The sequence below is a fragment of the Chrysochloris asiatica genome, unplaced genomic scaffold (assembly GCF_000296735.1).
Source record: "Chrysochloris asiatica unplaced genomic scaffold, ChrAsi1.0 scaffold00055, whole genome shotgun sequence".
NCBI classification, from domain to species: Eukaryota; Metazoa; Chordata; class Mammalia; order Afrosoricida; family Chrysochloridae; genus Chrysochloris; species Chrysochloris asiatica.
In genome coordinates this window covers 18,445,936-18,466,301 of record NW_006408573.1, presented here as the reverse complement: position 1 = coordinate 18,466,301, position 20,366 = coordinate 18,445,936, and the positions used below count along the sequence as shown (strand labels likewise).

Here is a 20,366-nt window from a genome sequence, read left to right as displayed (position 1 = left end):
AAGATACTTGAGGAGGAAGGAAAGGAATGGTGGGCCCTTGCCTGGCTTCTAGAACCTGAGACAAGACCTTAAGATTTTGTTGAAATAAGTCTAGCTTAGCTCCAAAAGGGTGAGCTTGGATCCAAGCTTGCTCTCCTACAAGACTTCCAATTAAATGAAGGAAATAGTGTTAGTGATGCCAAGTTTGAGTCAGTGTTGTGGCAAGACATGCTAGACATGCAAAACGTCCAAGCTGGAGACTTTGGGGGTGGGTGCAGAGGCTCTTGATGACAGGCCTTTCTTCCCGGCAGGAACTGGCTGGGGACTGGCCGGCTGCCCCTGACCGAGACCATTTCTGAGGTGTATGAGCTCTGTGCCTTCCTGGACAAGAGGGACATCACCTATGAGCCAATGAAAGTGGCTCTGAAGACTCATCTGGAGCCAAGGACTCTGGCACCCACGGATGTGCTCAGTAAATGGGGAAGCTTCTGGGTTTGAATTTAGTGGCAACTGCGGGTTTGGGGAATTAGAGAAGAAAGATGAAGCTGGCCAGAGCCAGGAACTGTGGATGAATGAAGGGGGAAAATCCAGGCCAACTTGTGTGGGATTTGCCCCTCAAGCCCCATCGTGGGGATTTGCCCCTCAAGCCCCATCGTGGGGCATGCAGGTCCCAAACACCTCCTTAGACAACAGCTCAGTCCCGCCAGGCAGCTTTCATTGGCTCCAGGAGCTGATATGCTGTGCTCAGAGCCATCCAGGGAGGAACAATCCTAGGTCTGTTTAATAGATGCAGCAGAGGTCCTGTGCGGTATCTTGCTTAAATTGCAATAAGTTAGAGATCACGCTGGATTTGAATCTGAGTCAAGAGCTAATGCTGTTTCACCATCTGCCCATGACCTCTTATTTATATAGATCAGCTGTCTTTGACCACTTACTAATAAATAAATAATTTAGGGAAGTTCAAGCTATTACATTAGTATTACCTGACATTTATTGAGCACCTACCACAGGACGGAGCTAGGTACTTGGAGTACAGAAATGAGCAATACAGGCTCATTAGAGCTCACAATCTACCTATATATTGTACCTCTTCTGTCTTGAGTATATAATCTAGTTATATGTCTTTCACTCATTTTGAAGCTCTCTAGAAACTGACTGCCATGCTTTAGAAAAACAGCTTTATATTTAAGCTTTATAGTCAGTCACACTTAGAAAAAGGGTCATGGGTTCGTCTTCCCAGAATGAAACAGAATCATGGCCCATTTTTCAGACATCCTGAGAGGCCTCTTTCTGTAAAAGTGATGATGTGATGTGAGCTAGCTCAGACATTTGCCAAACCAAAGCACAAACAGAGAGACTCTTATCTCCAGTCTGAGTGGCCACATGAAAGTTAGACCCTCAGACACACGTAGCTAAAAACCAGAGGCAGTTGGTAATGTAGGTGAACAGGAACCTCAGCCCAGCTTTCTTGAGAAGATGGTTCAGGTGAAGAGCAGTGCCTTTAGAGTTGAGATTCCAGAAGACTTTCCCTTCCCACCAGGAGTCACCAACTGACCACCACAGCTGCTCTTCCAAACCCACCTCCTCATCCCCCCAAATATGCTTGGTGAGCAGCAGGGAAGTTTGGTATCAGGGATTTCTGCTGCCTTTCTGAGAAGGCAACATAATATTACTAATGAAGATAGTGAGTCTTACGATGCTATACATTATTGGTCAGATTGCCTAACCTAATTTCCCCTTCTGGCATGTGACGGGTTTCCTCTCCTTGGCTTCCACAGACGAGGAATGGACGGCAGAAATCACCGTGTACTCTCCTCAGCAGATTGTCAAAGTTTATGTTGGAAGCCATTGGTACGCGACCACCCTACAGACCCTGCTAAAGGTACTACTAGCCCAGGCTGTCCTCCTTTCCCTTTGACGTCCCTCAGTTGAGCTGTCACCTGACCCTCACACAAGGATCTTCCCTCGGCTCCACTGCGCAAAGGACTTTTATCAGAGGAGCAGGAATGGAATGACAACATGCTGGGAAGGCCCTCTAGAATTTGGGCAGGGAAAAGGTCAGTTCTCAGGGACCTAGACGGTGTGCCTCATGAGGGTGGCCTAGGGCTCAATAAAACGTGAAACTGGGGTGAGTGCTTCTCAGAACACTGTGGCTCTCTATGGCAGAGAAGACATGGGTGGGAAAAGGAAGCCAGAGGAGACTGACCTGGCCCTCACTACAGAGCCAGCCCCTCAGTGTAACTGAGTCTGGTGTCCAACTCCTTCTAGTATCCAGAACTGCTGTCCAACTCTGAGAGGGTGTACTGGATCACTTATGGACAGACCCTGCTGATCCACGGGGATGGCCAGATGTTCCGACATGTCCTCAACTTCCTAAGACTTGGAAAACTCTTTTTACCATCTGAATTTAAGTAAGTGAGGCCAGAGAATCTCCTGATAAGTCACTGAGGCTGACTCTGTCCCTCTGCAACAAAAGGAAACTGGAGTTTGTCATGTTCAGGGATGAGGTCATATTACTTCCACCTTGAGAATTGTGATTCAAGAAGACAGCTCTAGGGGTTTATGCTTCACCCACACTCCCACTCAGTCCAGCATCTCCTTATTGTTTGCAGGGAATGGCCCCTCTTCTGCCAGGAAGTGGAGGAATATCGAATTCCATCGCTCTCAGAAGCCCTTGCCCAATGTGAGGCATACAAGTAAGGCAATTTGGCTCCAGACACCATGTTCTGGTAACACCTCTAAATTCCACCTTTGTTTTTGAGAATCCTTTCCTAAGTCCCACCTCCCAGTAAGACCTGATTGCCTTGGAGAGGGGGGTGAAGGAGGCCCAGGATTGGCCAATAACTTTGGTAAAACCCTTCAAGAGCCTCCTCTCCCCCACTGTCTAGGTTAGTTCCCAGCCCAAGAACATACCCCACATAATGGCGAATGAACAAGTGGAAGTGTTTGCTTACTAACGGAGCCCTCTTGGAATCTGTAGGTCATGGACCCAGGAGAAAGAATCTGAAAATGAAGAAGCGTTTCCCATCAGGAGGTTGCACGTGGTGACAGAAGGGCCAGGGCCACTGGTGGAGTTCAGCAGAGATGCCAAAGAGGTAAGCCCCAGCTGGCCCCTTTGCCTTGGTGTTGGGTGAGAGAAAACACCTCAGGACTCAGAGGAGAGAGAGGCCCAGCTGGCCCCTTTGACTTGGTGTTGGGTGAGAGAAAACACCTCAGGACTCAGAGGAGAGGCCCAGCAACTGAGGTCCATGGAAAAATGAAAAAGCAGAGCCTACACAGGTTCTTGAAGGATCCCTGGAGGCATAGTGGGATACAGAGTTGGACTGCTAACTACATGGCCAGCAGTTCAAATCCACCAACTGCTCTTCCAGAGAAAGATGAGGCTTTCTGCTCTCATTAAGATTTACAGCCTCGAAAACCCTATATAGGGTTGCTATGAGTCAAAATCAACTCAACAGTACACCACCACTGCTGCGTGAGTGCTTGACATAGTAACTGTTTTCTGAGTCCAGGGAAGTGTTGGCTATTCATGGCCTGGGACACTGATACTATCTCCTGTTGGTGTGGGAAGCCCCTGGGCTGGCATCAGCCCCTCTCAGCCTGAGCACCGCATGTGGAGGATAGGCTTGCTCTTAGAGAACCAGCTTATTAGAATCCAGGCTGGGCTTCAGTGTGGAAACACAGTATTCTGCATCCTTCTTTCCCCAGACCACAACCTGCATGCCTGTGGAGTTCCAAGACTGCAGTGACAGGACCCCATGGAGCAAGGCCAAAGGGACCCTGACCAGGTCCAGCCAGATGGAGGAAGCTGAGCAGTACAACCAGAGCATCCAAGTGCCCCTGTGCCAAGGTGTCAAGAGGGCAGGCAACCCCAGCACATATTCACACTGCCCTGGCCTGTGCGCCAATCCCAAACACTGGGGATGCCACCCTGAGAGTCCCCCCAAGAAGAAGTGTGCTACAATCAACCTCACACAAAATTGTGAAACCAAAGACCCTCCTATCACACCCATGCAAAAACTCATCTCTCTGGTGAGGGAGTGGGACATGGTCAATTGCAAGCAGTGGGAATTCCAGTCATTGACAGCCCCCCGGAGCAACTCCTCAGAAGAGGCCACCCTGCAGCATCCCATGGGAAATGAGGCTGTTTCTCAGCCTAGCACCTCAGCTGCCTGGAAAGCCCATTCCTCAGCCTCCGAGAAAGACCCAGAGCCACAGGCAGGGGCTGGAGTCAAAGACAAGGAACCAGAGGCAACCTTTAAGCCGTATTTCCCCATGAAAAGATCTGTTACCCTGAAGGACTGGGGCAAGCAGAGTTCAAAGGAGAGAGGTGAGTCCTGTCCCATCCTTGACCATCTGTAACAGAGATCTGTAACAGAGATCTGTAACAGAGATCTGTAACAGAGAGTGAGATAGTGACAAAGTGAGAGCTAAAGTCCTGCACTCACTGATGTCAGTTCTGTGCAGGCAAGAGACAAGAGTGACTGACACACTGACATAGCTTTGAGGGGTGTGATGGGGAAGAAGAGGACAACATTGTGCAGTCAGCAGGGGAAGAGAAGAAAAAGTGTGGGTGTTTATGAAGCCTAAGTACAGAACTGGTCTTGTGGGCACATTCAGGATATGGCACTTTGTCTTGATCCTGAGGGAAGGGGCCACTGAACAAGACAGCAAGAGCCAAGGTCAGGTGGGCATTCCAGGCTGGCTCCAGGAGCAGAGGGAATATCTCAGAAGGAGGAAGCATGAGAAGTTTCTGAGTTCATTCCAAGTGAAGCAGGCTAGGCGGTGGAGGGGAGGAGGGAGGGATGAACTGGTCAAGAAAGGAACCCGGTTTCTGACTTGGGTGACTGCTAGGAAGGTGGGGTAGACAAGAGAAGGAGGACTTGGGAAAGATGACATAGTGAGTGCAAGGTGCTGTGGGGCATCTGGTAGAGAAGCTGAGGAGAGCTAGGAGGGGCTATGGAACAGCACTGAAAGCGGGGGTGGGGGGGCAGGGAGGTGGGGAGATGGGCCAGGGAAGTGTGCTGAGAACTGCCTCTGCCCACTCAGAGACCCCACCACCACACCCACTATTCTGTCACTTTCCCTTTTGGTGGCTCAGGTCCAGCCTAGAGGGAACTTCATGGACCGGCTGCTGTGAGCCTCATGTTGGTCTGTCACTGTACTCTTCTGGAGTGGACAAAAAGCTCCTCTCATTTTACAAAAAGAGACCTCCAATTCCCGGATGAGTTCTTATTTGATACCAATCTCAGTTTAGCAGAAGTCTGTGCAGAATTCCTTGGAGCGCAGGAATTCAGGATTTGACCTGAAATGATTCTGGGGCAGTGATGAGAGACTGAGACAGACACCTGCCAGCTAGGGTGCTACATCTAAGAAACTAGAGGTAGCAGCAACTGGAAGGGTGAGGTGACTAGCTCTGCTGGCCTGCAGAGACCCTTTCCCCACATTATTTTCACAGAAAGCCCTGTCCTTGAGCAGCCTCTACCAGAGGTCAGTGAAGTAGATAATGCAGGGGTCATCCTCAAAGTGACCCACCCCCCCGTAGTAGGCAGTGATGGCTCCTGCAGGTTCTTTGAAGACAGCATGGTGTATACCACACAGATGGACCACCTCAGGCACATGCCACCCACAGCCAGCATCCAACCCCGAGGTGAGGCTCCCGGTTCTGCCTGATCCTGCACTTCCCAGGGCACTCCTGGGCAGGGTCTCCCTGAAAGTTCTCCCTCCCCACCCAGGCTACCTAGAAGCCCTAGCCATGGGCAGGTGTAGCCACACCTACTCTCCCTCCTTCCACAGAGGTGACATTCTTAAGTTTCTCTCTGTCTTGGGAAGAGATGTTTTATGCACAGAAATGTCACCGCTTCCTGACTGACATCATCCTGGATTCCATCAGGCAAAAGGACCCCAAAGCTATCACCGCCAAGGTGGTGTCACTGGCCAACCAACTATGGGTATGTAGTAAGGCACTACAAGAGGAAGCAACCAAGGCCAGGGTTGGGGAATAGGTCAGGGGTAGAGGTGGGCAGGGGCGAATTTGGCGTGAAGGTGTCCCCACCTCTGGGGCTCCTGCAGGCCCACAGAAGCCCCTACTCAGTATCCCTCTAACAGGCTTCTAGCATGTGCATCAGGCCACTGCCCCTAGCCCACCTGACCACAGGCTCTTTGCAGACCCTGCACATCAGCCCCAAGCAGTTTGTGGTGGACTTGCTGGCCATCTCCGGCTTCAAGGATGACCGGCACACCCAGGAACGCCTGTACAGCTGGGTGGAGGTAAGGACCACCTGTGTCCTCTGGAAATGGTAGCCCATGGAGAGGCTCCCAGGGGCTAGGCAGGCTGGTCCTGGCGAGGGAGAGACAATGGCTGACATTTATGTGAAATGGTGAAAACTGAGTATTCTAGCCCCCGCCCCTGGGTTTTATAGTTTTCCCAACAATAGCAACTTTGTCGTCATCACTACCAACTCTGGTTGTTGCTGGGGCAACAAAAACTTGTGGCACAAAACCAAAGGATGGGGCTTCAGAACTTTTTCAACCAGTGATAGTAACTTCACCTTTTTAGCCATCATGTCACCGTTTCTAAAACATAACATTCCTTTCCTGTCTAAGCTGCGTTCATACATCCTTTAACAAAAAAAGGGTAATGTGCAGCAAGGACCAAAAAAAATGGCTACATTATTTTGTTCTGGATTCCTTAAAATAGGTTTAGGGTTTTCACCAGATAGTGTGAATTCTCATGAATTTGGCATCCCAATAATGAAATGTATTAGAACACCTCTCATCCTAACTACACTGTAATTGTTAAGTGCTGTGAAGCCAGTTCTGATGCAGTGACCCTGTACAGGGTTCACAAGGAGCAGCTGGGAGGGTTGAAGAGCCAACCTTGTGGTTGTAAGTCCGTATCCCACAGTGCCACACCAGGACTTTGTAACTACCTAGTATGAATCACTATTAGGACTCAGACTTTGTCGGTTGTAAAGGTGAAGTCAGCATTGTGGCTGGGAAGGGGAAAACCAAGGGCAGAAAACACACATTGTGGACCCTTTGGTCCATCTGCTCGGGTCCCCCCTGTAGCCTTTCTAGCCACAGGCATGTGAGATGCCTTTGGAAGGAAGGGAACTGAGAACAGCAAAGGTCCCAACAACCAGCTGCCCCACCCCTGGCCCATGGGACGAGCCCTGCCCACCTAGTTGCCAAATGGACAGCAGGCTGGAGTGAGACTGGCCTTTCCTTCCAGCTCACGCTGCCTTTCGCCAGGAAATATGGCCACTGCGTGGACCTGCTCATCCAGAGGGGCCTGTCGAGGTCTGTCTCCTACTCCATCCTGAGCAAGTACTTACAAGAGGGCTAGGATGCCCACAGACATCACCCTTACAGACCCCCACTAGCCAAAGCTAATGTTAACAGAGGGTACCCCAGAAAGCATGTACCCACACAAATATGCTTATCAGTCTACTTTTTATTGTAAATAAATAAAATAATAAACTGGAAGTCAAGGTCTGGTCTCCCTCTCCAAGATGCAAAGACCTTAACAACCAGTGACATCATTTTTGACAATTCTAATTGAAAGCTATTCAAAAGGTGTTGAGTCAAAACAACCAAACTGACTCAGGAAAGAAGAGGCTAAGCGTAGGGCATCAGGGCAGGCAAGAGTCAGGGCCCAATAAGGATGGACTTGTTCCTAAGTCTAGGAAGCTTGGCTTAAGGCCAGAGGCTGGGAAGCAGGTACCAAAAACCCAACTGTCTGGAATATTCCACCAGCATGAAATATGAGCTCTGCCTAACCCTCTAACAACTTGCAGTAGGAGCTGGTAAGCGGACATGGGGTAAAAGGGGCCAAGGATCTGGGTGCTCATTCAAGTCTGGCACGTGGTCACAGACATCAGAAAGGGTGGTCAACAGGGCTGCCCTGAGGGTGGCAGAGGGCCAGCCACACACTGGTCTCAGCAGATTCAGAGAGAAGAGATGTCCCTGGAGCCTGAGTATGCCGAATCCACTATCCATCTTCAAGCCTGGCTCAGACCTATGGAGCCAGTTGAGCCATGAATGTGTTTCCCCAGCTCACCTGCAGAGTACGGTCTCTGGGGAATAGCTCTGGCCCACCTACCTCCAATTCTACCTAGAGGAACAGCAGCCAGAGACTCATGCTTGGTTGAGGAGGGGATGGGGGGGGTTGGGCACTAGGGTCAAAGGGCACTCACATAGGACAAGTCCTCAAGGCCTCCGCCCAGAGCCTTCCCTGACACACAGCTACTGTCAGAGCCACTGGAGCCACTGGCCGATGGGCACTGGGATGAGATCTCTGAGTCCTCAGGAGCTAGGGAGGGAGACTGGGTGAGCTTCTGGCAGGGGAGGCCCAAGCCCCAAGCTGTATCCCCCTGCCCAAGTCCATACATACTCAAAGAGGGCTGGCTGCTCAACTCTGCTTCAGCTTCCAGCGCTGCTTCCTCATGGAAATTGGTGGGATACAGGGGCCAGCAGAGATCCACAAGAGCTGGGTCTCTGTACAGATGCAGGTTGAGGGGTCCCAGTACAGAGGAAGAGGCAGGGTCTCCAGGAAGGGGGCTGGAGGCCCCCAAGTAGGGGCTGTCGTAGTCAAGTGGGGCCACGGCAATGGAGGCCCGAGAGCGAACTTCTGCATAAGAGGAGAGGGCTGGTCGGGACAGCTCAGGGCTGACGGCTGTCCCCCGCCCCTCTATAGGCTATCCACTACCTCGGCACTTGAGGACATAGTTGATGGTTCGGTCATTGATAGCTTCCTTGCTGGGGGCAATGTCCCGGAAGGCCTTGTTCCCCACACCCATGGATACCATCTCAGCCATGCGCACCTCTGGGTAGAAAGTGGGCATGAGGCAGGACAATTCTGGATATCAATCTTGCCCTTGGGCATCTATGCCTGCCTTAAATGAATCTTTCCTGAACAATTTGCTGAATATCTGTCCTGTCCCCAGTTTTCTTCTCCCAGGGACCTTCCTATTTAAAGGTGAGGCTGTTAACAGAGGTTAATATTGTGTCCAGAGTCAGACACAGTGACCACAGGCCTGGTTGATTTTGAAGCTGTACTCCTGTGGGGTACCGGGGCTGGCCTCCTCCCACACAGCCCCTGGAGGAACGGAGGAACCTTCCCAAGCTCACTGGGTCCCGAGGTCTTCCCCGCTACTCCCACCACCCATGGGACAAGGTCAGCCTTCTGGGGAGAAGAAGGGGAGATGAAGTAGGGACATTATTGTGAACAGCCCACCCTTATTGTGAACGGCCTGCCTCCAGAGCAGGCGGGAGATGTCAGTCGTCCAGGCCTGTTTGGTGGCTGAGCTGGTGGCCTGCAGCACAAAGGTGTCTCTGGCCTTGCGTCGACGGAACCAGACCTCAAAACGCAGGTTGTCATCCCCACAGCTCTCTGTCAGGCCAAGGTCTGCCATCTGAGGATAAAGGGCTCAGTGAGGTAGGTACCAGTGGGTGTGGAGGGGAGGGAGAGGCAGTGTGGGGTCCTACCTTGAAGGAGCGCTTGTAGGCAAATGTATCCGTGCCTGTGGGCCCACAGCGAGGCTTGCTGAAAAGCAGCAGTTCCTCAAAGAGGAAGACGCGGCGCTGGGACTTGTGTCGTCCAGCACGCACTGTGAACTCATCCTGCCGCACCAGCTGGCCCTGCTCCTTGAGGTTCACCTGCCAAGGAGGGGACCAGTGGGTGCCTAGCCCTTTTGTCCCCTTCCCTCCACACCCACTGCACCTGCCCACCAAGGCTGAGGACAACTCACATCACAGCCCTGAATGGCATCCATGGCCAGCAGGTCGTTGCCATGCCGCAGCTGGAAGCGTACGAGGCTCTGTGCTGCCCGCAGGGCACCGAGCTCTGGCACAAGGCCCCCACAGGCCCGAGCCAGTTCCTGCAGCAGCAGCGCGTACTTGCTCATGCGCTGGATGGGCTTCAGCAAGTATGAGGCCAGGTCCAGGTGGTCCCCCAGTGCTTGCTGCTTATTCTGCCAGGTAGAAGGGAATGCCATTACGAGGTGTCACGGGAGCCCCCACCCCCACAGGCCCTGACCTGCCTACCTTGAAGAAGGTGTGGCCATAGCTGGTCATCAGCGCATCAGAGCAAGGCTTATTCTTGCTGTAGAGTGCATACAGCCCAAACTGCACCCTCTGTGGAGATAGGAGGCTCAGAGGACTGCCATTTACAACTCGAGAAAACCCAGATGCCACCAGACACTTCCCAGGGAAGCCTCCCAGACCCAATCTGCACTGCTTCAGAGTGGGGGCAATCCGAAAAAGGATGTGTGCCAGCACAGGCTTGACCCCAGGCCCTCTGGAAGAAGTTCCAACTCGCCCTCAGGCTGAGCGTCCAAATTGGGCTCTAAGAAAACTCAGACTACTCTTTCCCTGCACTCTCTACTCAGCTAAGACAACCAGTCTCTCCTTCAACCTTGGGGCCTCTTTTCTGCCTCAGGGCTTTGACCTTGCCCTTTCTTCTGCAAAGAACATTCTTACACAGCTCTTTATACTACCTGCTCTCCCTCCTCCCTCAGCTCAAATACTCCCTCCTCCAAGAAGCCTTCTCTAACTGCTTCCTACCAGCCCACTCACAATCAGATCCTCATTATGTCTTCCCTACACTGAGCTCTGGTGGCATAGTGGGTTATGAATTGGGCTGCTAACTGCAAGGTCAGCAGTTCAAATCTACTAGCTGCTCCACAAGAAAAAGATGAGGCTGTCTGTTACCATAAAGATTTACAACCTCAGAAACCCTATACAAGGTTGCTATGAGTTGGGACCAACTCCACAGCACACAGCCAGCCTGGGCTATAATCTGGAATTATTTTTTTTCCATTTTTAAATCCCTTGTCTATCTTCTTCATAGCTAGCCTAGGACAGGGATCAGCACCAAATGTGTGTCCAACAGCTAGCTCGTGGATGAGTGTGGCTGAGTCAGCTACAGGCTGGGGGGGTTGTGAGGCTTACATGGCGCAGAAAAGCGTATGCTACTCGGGGTGGGTGCCGGGTGCAGGCCTCCAGCTCACGCAGGAAGAAATGGCGATGAAAGTCTCGAAGCTTCTCCAGGTTACCGAAGAGGTGGGCACGCTGGCCACGGAGGCCCTGGGGCACATCAGGGCGATCCAACTCGGGGAAATAGTTCTCCATGGTGTAGTCAAGTGCACGGACATACTCCCGCTCGGTGGCCACCATCTCCGCTAGCACCAGCTGCAGCCTGCCAGGTTGTAAGAGTTCAGACCCAGCCCTCCACCCTGCCACTACCCTCCCTGCCCCACCCACTGCCGCACCTGTTGGGACTCCTGGCATCAGAGCTGCCTGGCAGAGGCATAGTCGTAGTCAGGGGTGATCCAGGCTGGGCCCCACCTCCAGCCTCTCGTCCGCGGCAGGCAGCTACAATGGTGGCATGGAAGCAGTGGCGGGCAGCCTCACTGAGGCCCTGCCCCAGATTCCGATCAAAGCTGTACGCCTTCCTCAGGGGAGGAGTAGCCTGTGCAGTGGGGACCCTGCTCATACACAGGCTACTTCTGCTGCCTGTCATTGGTGCCTTCAGTGCAGCCTCTAGCTTCTGGTCCAGGGCCAACCAGGTATCCTGGCACCGTGCCCAGGCCCAGCGGCACTCCTGGCGGATACCCTCTGAGCCCAGCCCTGTAGCCAGGGCCCACATCTTTCGGAAGTGGGCAGGAGGCAGGTCGGGGTACTTGGTCCAATGTAACTGCAGCCGCTGTAGCACCAGCCCTGAGGGCTCCATCTCCAGGTCTGTCAACACCCGCTGACCCTCCTCAGCCCATGTTGATGCCTACAACACCAAAGGCAGGCAATGAACATGGTGCCCAGAGACCACCAGCCTTTGCTTCTGGCCACACCTCACCTCACCAGATGCCAACCCAGCCCCATCACCAATGGTGAGATTCTGAAGTCAGACTGAAGACAAGGAAAGAAAATAGACCTGGTAGGGCCCTAACCAAGGTAGAGTAGAGCTCGGTTGGACAGCCACCCCTCTGGTCCCATGACCACTTAAAGCCAAGGACAAGGAGCCCTCACCCACCTGCTTGAAGAATCGCAACAACTTCTCAGCATCTGCCAGCCGTTGGCGGCGCTGGGCCAAAGCCTTGGAGAATTCCGTCAGCTGGGCTTGCAGAGCCAGAAAATGGGCCCCAAAGGAGCCCAGCTCAGCTGCCTCCCAGCCAGCCAGTGGCTGCAGAACCTTCTCCCCTCGCCTGATCTGCTCCTGCGGACAAAGACTGGGCTCAGTCTACCCAGGCCCATTGGTCCAGCCCCCAAACCCAAGTTTGTTCCACTGACATCTACCCTGTCAAGTCCCTTTCCAGACCTCAGAACCCTCTTCTCCAGGCTCCCTGATAACTTCCTCACTCTCCTGATTCTTCTCATCCTCCTGCTGCCCCCCCGCCCAGCCCAGCCTCCCCTGACTCCTCTAGGTTCCTGGACACAGTTCACTTTCAGCCAGCCTTGCGTTGCCACATGCCCACTTCCCCCAGTGACTGTCTCCAGCCCCACCTTTCCTCAAAATGCCAGGCCTACCACAAGGGACATCCTCATAGTTACCTCAGAGGCACACTAGCCTGGATTCATGAATTCCCCAGCCCCAGAAGGGTCCTGTTGCCTGGTCCTTCTACTCAGAGAACAGCACCCATTCCTCCTTACAAACTCCTTTTCCCTTACCTGCTTCCCCTTCCCCATATGTATCCATCATCTAATCCCATCAACTTCCAAAGTCTATCTCCCCTGTCTAACTTCCTGGACAGAGCAAGCATCATTTCCTGGTTAGACTGTGTAACTCTCCCTTCGCTGGACTCTCCACCTCCAACCTCTAGGTCATTATTGACCCAGAAACTAGATCATTCTTCCAAGGACAGAGATCTCATTATGTGACCTCCCTACATAAACCTGTCTACTGCTCTCAGGATTCAAACTCCTGCTTCACGTGGCCAAGTGATCTGGCCACTGACCCCATCTCCAGGTTCATCTCAGCCCCCATCCTTCTTCTGCTCCATATTTCATCCTTATTGGCCACCTTATGTTTCCTAAGGCACTCCATGATCCCTCCTGCCCTAGAACCTTTGTACATGCTGTTTCCTCAGCCTAGAATATTCCCCATTCCCAAGCCTCTTCTGCCAGACTGATCCCAACCTCTCCTTTGGTTCTCAGCTCAAAAGTACTTTCTCATTGAGAAAGTTCACACATTGTAAGAATGTAACCAACGTCACTATGCAATTTGTGTGGACGTTGTTGAATGGGAACCTAAACTATTGTGTAAACCTTCACCAAAAATACATTGAAATTAAGAAAAAATAGTAAAGCACCCAGACCTCCTACAGGGTCAGATCTCAGTTATACACTCCGGTGTTATTACCACACACTCCACAGTTCTTGCCTCAGTTTGCAAACACTGTGAACCTTTGATGGCAACAGATCCCCTCCACTGACTATCAGTTCTAAGAGAACAAGGGACAAATCTACTTTCATCTACCTCTATACTCCTAGTACCTGGTGCCATGCACCAACACCTGTGGAATGAACAAGTGACCAAATTCACCTGGGCAGTTCGTTCCAACTCCTGGAAAGGTCCTTGGGCCTGGAGCAACGTGTCCAGCGAAGACTCCCCTGACTCCTCCAGTGCTGGCCAGCCCACCTGTTGCAGCCACACTTCAATCTGGAAGGTCACAAACCAGAGAAGGTGAGAACGGCTGGGGTGGTACCAAGTGTGAGAGCCAGGGCAGGTCCTGTCCTGGCTTGGTAATCCCCACCTGGTGCAGTGTGTCCTCCTGAGCCTCCAGCATCTGTACCAACTCCAGAGCCTGGATGCACCGGTTGCTCTCCAGGGTCAGCTGGTGCAGCAGCTCATCCACGTGGCCGTACAGCTTGTCAGCCTCATCCACCGCCGGCCTGGTGCAGAGCACACAGTCTCAGGACCCTCCCTCCAACCAGCCCTGTCCTGAAACCCACAACCCTACATGGCTCTGGGCCAGCTGCTCAAGTCTTGACATGGGATGCTGTGGGCTGGCCTGGAGCACAATCTGGGAACTGGACTGGTACCTACCTGTAGTCTGGGCTCAGGGTCACCTCTGGGACCTCCTGCTTTATCCATGCCAGCTCCATGCCCCCATGGCACTGTAGCCATGTCAGCCATGGCGAGTCGAGCACCTGCTGCATCAGGACCTGTGCCTGCCGTAGCAGATTGCTGGCTTCCTGGGGCAGAGGACAACAGGCAGGGGAGGGGGCCATGGCAGAGCAGGAGGGAGGAAGGGGACATTTGGGGTGGGGACTAGGGAGGAGACACTCACCCTGGACTCCACTGGCCGGGGAATCGACTTCATGCTCTCAACAGCGCCCTGGAGCAAGGCACAGACCACCTGGCAACTCTGCACGAGGGCTTCTAAGTGCTATGAGTAAGGAACAGGCATGACCAGAGCCATGCTCCATGCTGGTCCCAGGCAGCCTGGATTCCAGGCCACGGCATCCCCACCCATGCCCCAGCCGGTATACTGACCATCCGAAAGTCTAGCCAAGCCTGGTGGCAGTACGGCAAACCTCCTCCCAGTGAATCAGGCAACCCCATGATGGGGAGGCGGGTCAGCAGACTTTGATGAGAGGGCACGTGCTCCAGCTGCAGAAGGAGGAGATGATGTGAGCCAAGACAGGTGAAGAGTGTCCATCATCACCTCTGGCCCTCTTCACTCAGTACCTGCAGTGTGGAAGGCACCTTCTCTGGCATCTTTCCCATTAGTAACACTTGGTGCACAGCCCCTGGAGCTGCTTCCTGCAAGAAATCTGAGCTCAGTCCCACCCCAACACTGTACAAAAAGAAGGGGACATCTACAACCCTGTACTCACCTGTAGCTTGCTAAGCCCCCAGAAAAGAGAAGAGCTCGGGGAGCAAATTCGGGCATCCACTAGCACGGTCAGTCCCAGGGCCTGTACTTCAGGCCTAAAGGGGCAGGCTTCATTCAGGATCTAATCCCTAGACCTTGCCCCCTCCAGTGTCACCTCCCAGCCCTCTCCCTCTACCTGGGGATGTTTCGCAGATAGAGCAGGAAGCGGATGAGCTCATGGCTGCTGCACTTGGGGTGAAGCCAGGCCAGGTTGTGGGCACACAGAAGGAGCACTGCCCGGCCTTCTGCATCCCGAGTCCCTGTAAGGAGGAAGCAGTGAATGTCCACTCACTAGGGCCACCCCACCACCACCTCCCTCAATTTCTCTCCACTACCTGGAAGAGTGGCCATGCCACTGGCCAGCAGCTCGAAAGCAAGGTTTTGGGCCAGGAGGCAGTCAGTGGGTCTGGGGAGGCTGGATCTGCTGGGAGCTTGAGAAGAGAAACAGTTGGGACTACATGGTCACCTGCCTAGAGGTCTCGCCTCAAACCTTGGCTTTGGTTTGAGAGGGGTCAGAACCGTCCAGGTCTCATCCCCTACCTCCAGGGACCCTGAGTTCTTCCCAGACTTTCGTGAGCCAGCCTCACTTACCTGCCTCCCCCAGCTCTGACACTGTCTCTGACGAGGGCTCTTCGAGGTCCACCGGATGGCCATCCAACTCCTCAGGGCCCAAACTGGCTGCCACCACCCTACCTGAAACTGGGTCCCCTGCCAAGTCCCTCCCTTGGCTGTCACTCCCACCCTCTACTAGGCTGAGGTGGGAGGATGTGGGGCTTAAGGAGTTCTCCACTCCAGAAGGGGCTGGGTTCTCAGAAACTCCTGATGTGCCCTTCTGACTATCCCCAGACTCAACTGTAGCCATCAGTTCTGGGGGTGACTGAAGCTCCCTATACAGTAGCCCTTCACCCTGAGTTTCCCCTGCTGGTGGTCTTGGAGTATTGGAGTCCTTAACCTCCTTGTGGGGGGTGGGTTCCTCCTCATCCCAGGCATCCATGAAACTGCACACAGCAAATCTCCAGTCGGTGGCGTGACCCTGGGCGTCTGGGGCCTCATCCACATCCTCCAGGGAATGGTCCATCAACTCGTCCCTAAGGGGAGGCCAGCTCAAGACCCAGTGGAACTTGCGGGTGAACTAAGGCCCCAGCTCATCCAGGAACTGGGTTGAAGATGGTCGGTTAGGCCTCAGTGGACAACGCTGGCAGACACAGAAGGCACCCACCTGGCACAGGGACTGCGGAGACCTGAGGATGTGGGACAGCTCATATGGGTGTGCCTTGGTGGGGCCCACACCCAGAACCAGGCGCTCCTGTGTTATTTGGCAGACGTATGCCCCATGGGCCACAGACTTGGCATGGTGCTGCCTCATGCCCGCGCTCCCGTCGACTAGACCCGGCCCTCGACCCTCGTGTGGCCTCACTTGCCTTCGGCTACCCTCACACCCAGGGAACGCTTCGCGGGCAGATGCGAAAAGGCAGTCTTCGAACGTACTGTACAGCCACGGCCTCGACGGCGAGTACAACGCGCCCGTCCGGCGTCCACTGGCGCCGCCTCCTGGCCGCGGAGGAAGAGAAGGGCAGCAGAGACGCCGCGCCGCACCGCCCCCTGGAGGCCGGAGGACAGAGTAGCAACCACTCGCCAGTTCCGACGGCAGACGCCAGAGGACCGCCAAGGCGCCTGCGTAAACTGCTCCCCCGCCCGCCGCCGCCTCCCGCACGGGACCAGGTGGCTCAGCTCCACCTCCCCGCGGAAACTCCCGACTTTCCACACCTAACCTCTGTTGTAGGTAAGGGCAGGCGACTAACGGCCACTCCTTCCGTGCCCTCTTCCCGGTCTTGGCGAAGACGCTGGAAGTGGTCATCCGCTGGGGAAGACAGTGTAGGGGCTCGAGGGTGAGAGTTTGTGGGTCCTCTCGGGATGAGGGGAAGGAGCTTACAGAGGCTTCTGCTCTCAAAATCACACAGGAAAAGGCTTTATTGTGGAGACTGGAAGGTCAGCTGCCAGGGCAGCCTGCCAGCATCCTCAGTGAAATAAGGTAGGGCTAAAATCCCCTCTTTCCTCACGGCCCCCAAATGTAACCCAAAGAATAAAAGGTTCCAGAGAAACTCCTAGAATGAGACTCCCAAAGTTCAGATCAACTGCTTGGAGCTGCTGGAAGCATCTTCATGGAGGGTGAGGGGTAGGTTGCAGTCCCCATCTTCCTTCCGGTCTCCAAGTGCAGGCCCGACAAGACAGGTTATATAATCCCCTGGTGGAATGGGGTCTGAGAGTGGGGCAGGGAGGCCTCTGGGGTGGGAGCTGATGCAGGCCCAACTCTCCATCTTCTCCCTCTTTCTCCACCACCACCCGAAGCCCGGCTAGAGTCTGGGGCTGAGACAGAGGGTCCTGGAGCCAGAGGCACTAGCCCCAGGTATGGCTGCCACTTACCTGCAGGGGGAGCTCCAGTAGCTCATTTCTTTGAGCCTCATCTTACTCACCTACTGAAACACGAAAGTCATTCCTTCCACCTGGATTTATCACAAAGCTCTTTATTTCACTTGTTTGTTGGATCACTGCTGGCGCTAGGCTAGGCTCTTGCCTGCCCTTAGTCAAGAGCTCCTGTACTGGTAAAAGTCACTTGGATAAATAACTTGTGAGAGCCCTTCTAGCTTTAAGATTTGGGGTCCCTCTGGGGCATGTGGATCTGGCCTGACACTCCCCCCAAAATCTTGTGAGAAGATTGTGGGAAAGTTAGCGGTGTGGCCAGGAGAAGGCGCTGTGCCCCCACAGAATGCCCAAGTTCTGGTAGAGCTAGGCCTGGAAGGCGGTGCAAGGGTAATGGCTCTAAGACAGGAGTCTCCTTCATGAGTCCAGGGAGGCTGCTGAAGGAAGAAACCCTGAGCAGTCACTGGGGGGTCAGCAATAGTCTCCCCACCCACCCCGGCAGCCATATCAGCACACCAAATCCAGACTCCCAGACACACTATGAGCTATTATGACTTCAAGAAAGGAACCTTGGGATTGTCCTGTCCCAACCTAGCCCCCAGCCCAACTGTGTCCTTACCCTTCTCTCAGCTACAGCAAACAGCTAGACCAATTGTGGCCCCTCCTCAGCTCTGTCCCAGAGCCACCCCCACTGAGTCACTATCTCCTGCTCCCTCCCCTCTGCTGCCCACTGACTCTGTCCATCCCTACCTACTCACCATACCCCCAGGAGCCTGAAAAGTTAGTAAGCACATGCATTCCCTCCCAATAATCCCAGGGGCAAAGAAGGGACCTCAAGCCACAAGCTATAGCTGATCAGACTCCTCTGGGTACAGGCAGACAGGCTCGAGGACAGGCACAGAGACATTGAGATAGAGACAGGGCCAAGCCCTCGTTCGTTTATGCTTCATGAAAACAGAGACTGTATATTGTCCCAGTCTTTTCTTTGACACTCAGCATAAACCTAGCACAGAATAAATGCTCAGGGGTGCCTAAGACAGGTCACAGTCCCTTGCCCCCATGAGGCTCCCATCTGGGAATTGAGATACCTGGCAAAGTTCACAAATGAAAACCGTTTCAGAGACAGAGCTGCAAGATACACCGTGCTGGGATGGCAAAACTTCACACAGGAATGGAGCAGACAAGCTGAGGCCGGGTGGGGAATGTGGGGGGACTGGGTCTGGAGCTGGCCAGGCCAGGCCAGCCGACCACAGCCGACTCAGTGGGCTGAGCTTGCAGAGCTGTGTAGTGACTCATGGGACCCATCTCTGTGGCTGCCCTGGCAGCAGAATCAGCATACAGCAGCCTTTTCCACTGAGATCATGCAAGGGGACCAACTGCCCTCCCCTGCCCCTTCCCCAAACCTCCCTCAGCCTCCTAGGCCTTCCCAACATGAATCCATCAAAAATAAAATGGGGCTCTGTGATGAAACTGTAATGATCCCCTTGCCCTACTCCAAACCTTGCACACCTCTTTTCACTAGGTCCCCAAATGGTGAGGGTGATAAATACCCCCAGAATTTACAACTCTCTTTTACCTCTGGCCTAAGTCAAGTCCAGACTTCTCACGATGGTATTTAAGGCTATCTGGAGGCATCGTAGCCTTCCAGTTCAGCACCCAACAACAGTTGGACTGGCAAACCGGTATCTGGTTACAAGTCTTGTCTTACATTGCCTCCTCCTGGGATGCCCGCGCCCATCTCCCCTCCTCAAAACCCTCTGTCTTCAAGACCTGGAAGAACTGCCTTCTTCCCCAAGTTCTCTTCAGCCTTCTCAGCAGCAGGGATAGCCCCTCTCAGCTCCGGAAGCACCCATCTTGCCCAATCAAGTGGTAACCCGGAAACAAGCTCTTGATTTGCTCACTCTCCTGCCTTCCAGATGCCCATGCTCATCTGCCTCTATCCCCAGTCTGCCTGGCAGTCTCCTGATGATTCTGACACTAACGTCTGAGAACCACGGTCTGCCCTCTCCAGCACTGCCACACTCTCAGCTCAAACCTCTTCATGCCCCCTGGGCTCCTGGAGCAATGCCAAACAGATTTTCCATTCTCTAGCATTTCTTTTACCAAAGCCATCCTGTCTCTACCTAGGGTTCTGTACTTTTCCCACTTGTCCCTAAAGCATGCTGCTACCTTCACCATTCCCCATCTCAGTCCTCCCAAGCCAGCTCCCTGTACTGCCAGAATTCAGCAGGGCCTCCCCACCCATGCCTTTGTGTTCTGGGCTGGTCTCTTCCAACCAGCTCCCACCCCTTGCTTTTCACCGTGTGCTCTGGGCATGCTTTGTTTGCAGCTCTGTCTGCCTGGCATGTACCCACCTGAATTATGCTTGTGCTCATGGTAGGAAGCCTAACATACACACACATTCTGACTGCCTGAAGCCTTTTCAGATCCTCTTAGCTCTCCTCAGGGGCACATAGTGCTTGCCATATTTCATCAATAAAGACAAATATTTATGATCTCCTTTCGTAGCCAGACCTGTACTAGGTGTCCTCCATTTCATTACTTAATCCTGATAGCCTTATGAAAGAAGTATGATTGTTATCCCATTTTAAATATAAGAGCATTGAGGCTCAAAGAGATCCTGGCACATGCCCAAGATGACATAGCTGGTGAGTGACAGCCAGTACTGATTCCACTTCTCACTGCAACCTGTAAACTCCTTGAGGGCAAAGCCTCACTAGCTCCCTGTTCATGCTTTTTCCATATATAACACAAACATTTTGTGGCTCTGTTGGTAATCTCAGTGTGTCGAGAGTTTATAATCTGCAAACAGTGTAGCTGAGCGGTTACCTAGTGCTAGGGAAGGTGGGGGGAAAGAGTCATCTCTCATGGGGGTGGATTTATGTTGGGAATCATGAAAATGTTCTTAATTTCAGTTATGATAAGGATTGCACAACTTTGTGAATCGACTTATATGTGCATTAAATCGCAGTCAAGATTTAAAAGCAAAGTTCTGTAACTTAAATTTGGGAATTGAATTATGGGACTGCTGTTCTATAGGGATTTTGGACCCCCAACTAATGTTTTTGTGTCATAAACATTCAGGTAACC

The 20,366-nt window shown here is 53.2% G+C and overlaps 2 protein-coding genes across 2 annotated transcripts in view; one reads left to right on the top strand and one right to left on the bottom strand.

Moving 5' to 3' along the window:
* Nucleotides 1–7,450, top strand: part of KCTD19 (potassium channel tetramerization domain containing 19) — a 35,026-nt gene extending 27,576 nt beyond the window's left edge. The window contains exons 6-15 of the mRNA XM_006863609.1: nucleotides 291–451; nucleotides 1,758–1,861; nucleotides 2,248–2,390; nucleotides 2,592–2,675; nucleotides 2,960–3,074; nucleotides 3,688–4,309; nucleotides 5,438–5,629; nucleotides 5,776–5,930; nucleotides 6,148–6,249; nucleotides 7,214–7,450. Coding sequence (XP_006863671.1) covers nucleotides 291–451; nucleotides 1,758–1,861; nucleotides 2,248–2,390; nucleotides 2,592–2,675; nucleotides 2,960–3,074; nucleotides 3,688–4,309; nucleotides 5,438–5,629; nucleotides 5,776–5,930; nucleotides 6,148–6,249; nucleotides 7,214–7,327 — 1,792 coding nt within the window. The 3' untranslated portion in view covers nucleotides 7,328–7,450. The remainder of the gene's footprint in view (nucleotides 1–290; nucleotides 452–1,757; nucleotides 1,862–2,247; nucleotides 2,391–2,591; nucleotides 2,676–2,959; nucleotides 3,075–3,687; nucleotides 4,310–5,437; nucleotides 5,630–5,775; nucleotides 5,931–6,147; nucleotides 6,250–7,213) is intronic.
* A 408-nt stretch (nucleotides 7,451–7,858) lies between these two features.
* PLEKHG4 (pleckstrin homology domain containing, family G (with RhoGef domain) member 4) lies at nucleotides 7,859–15,933 on the bottom strand. Its single transcript, XM_006863644.1, has 22 exons — nucleotides 15,447–15,933; nucleotides 15,191–15,286; nucleotides 14,992–15,115; nucleotides 14,818–14,911; nucleotides 14,669–14,743; nucleotides 14,474–14,590; nucleotides 14,268–14,366; nucleotides 14,024–14,172; nucleotides 13,731–13,869; nucleotides 13,520–13,636; nucleotides 12,011–12,193; nucleotides 11,253–11,761; nucleotides 10,933–11,179; nucleotides 10,027–10,116; nucleotides 9,732–9,953; nucleotides 9,469–9,639; nucleotides 9,218–9,395; nucleotides 8,690–8,806; nucleotides 8,375–8,611; nucleotides 8,178–8,293; nucleotides 8,042–8,095; nucleotides 7,859–7,885 (listed from the first exon to the last, which is right to left on the bottom strand). Exons 1-22 carry the CDS (start codon nucleotides 15,931–15,933, stop codon nucleotides 7,859–7,861), a joined length of 3,648 nt encoding a protein of 1,215 aa, XP_006863706.1.
* Between the last annotated feature and the right edge of the window lie 4,433 nt (nucleotides 15,934–20,366).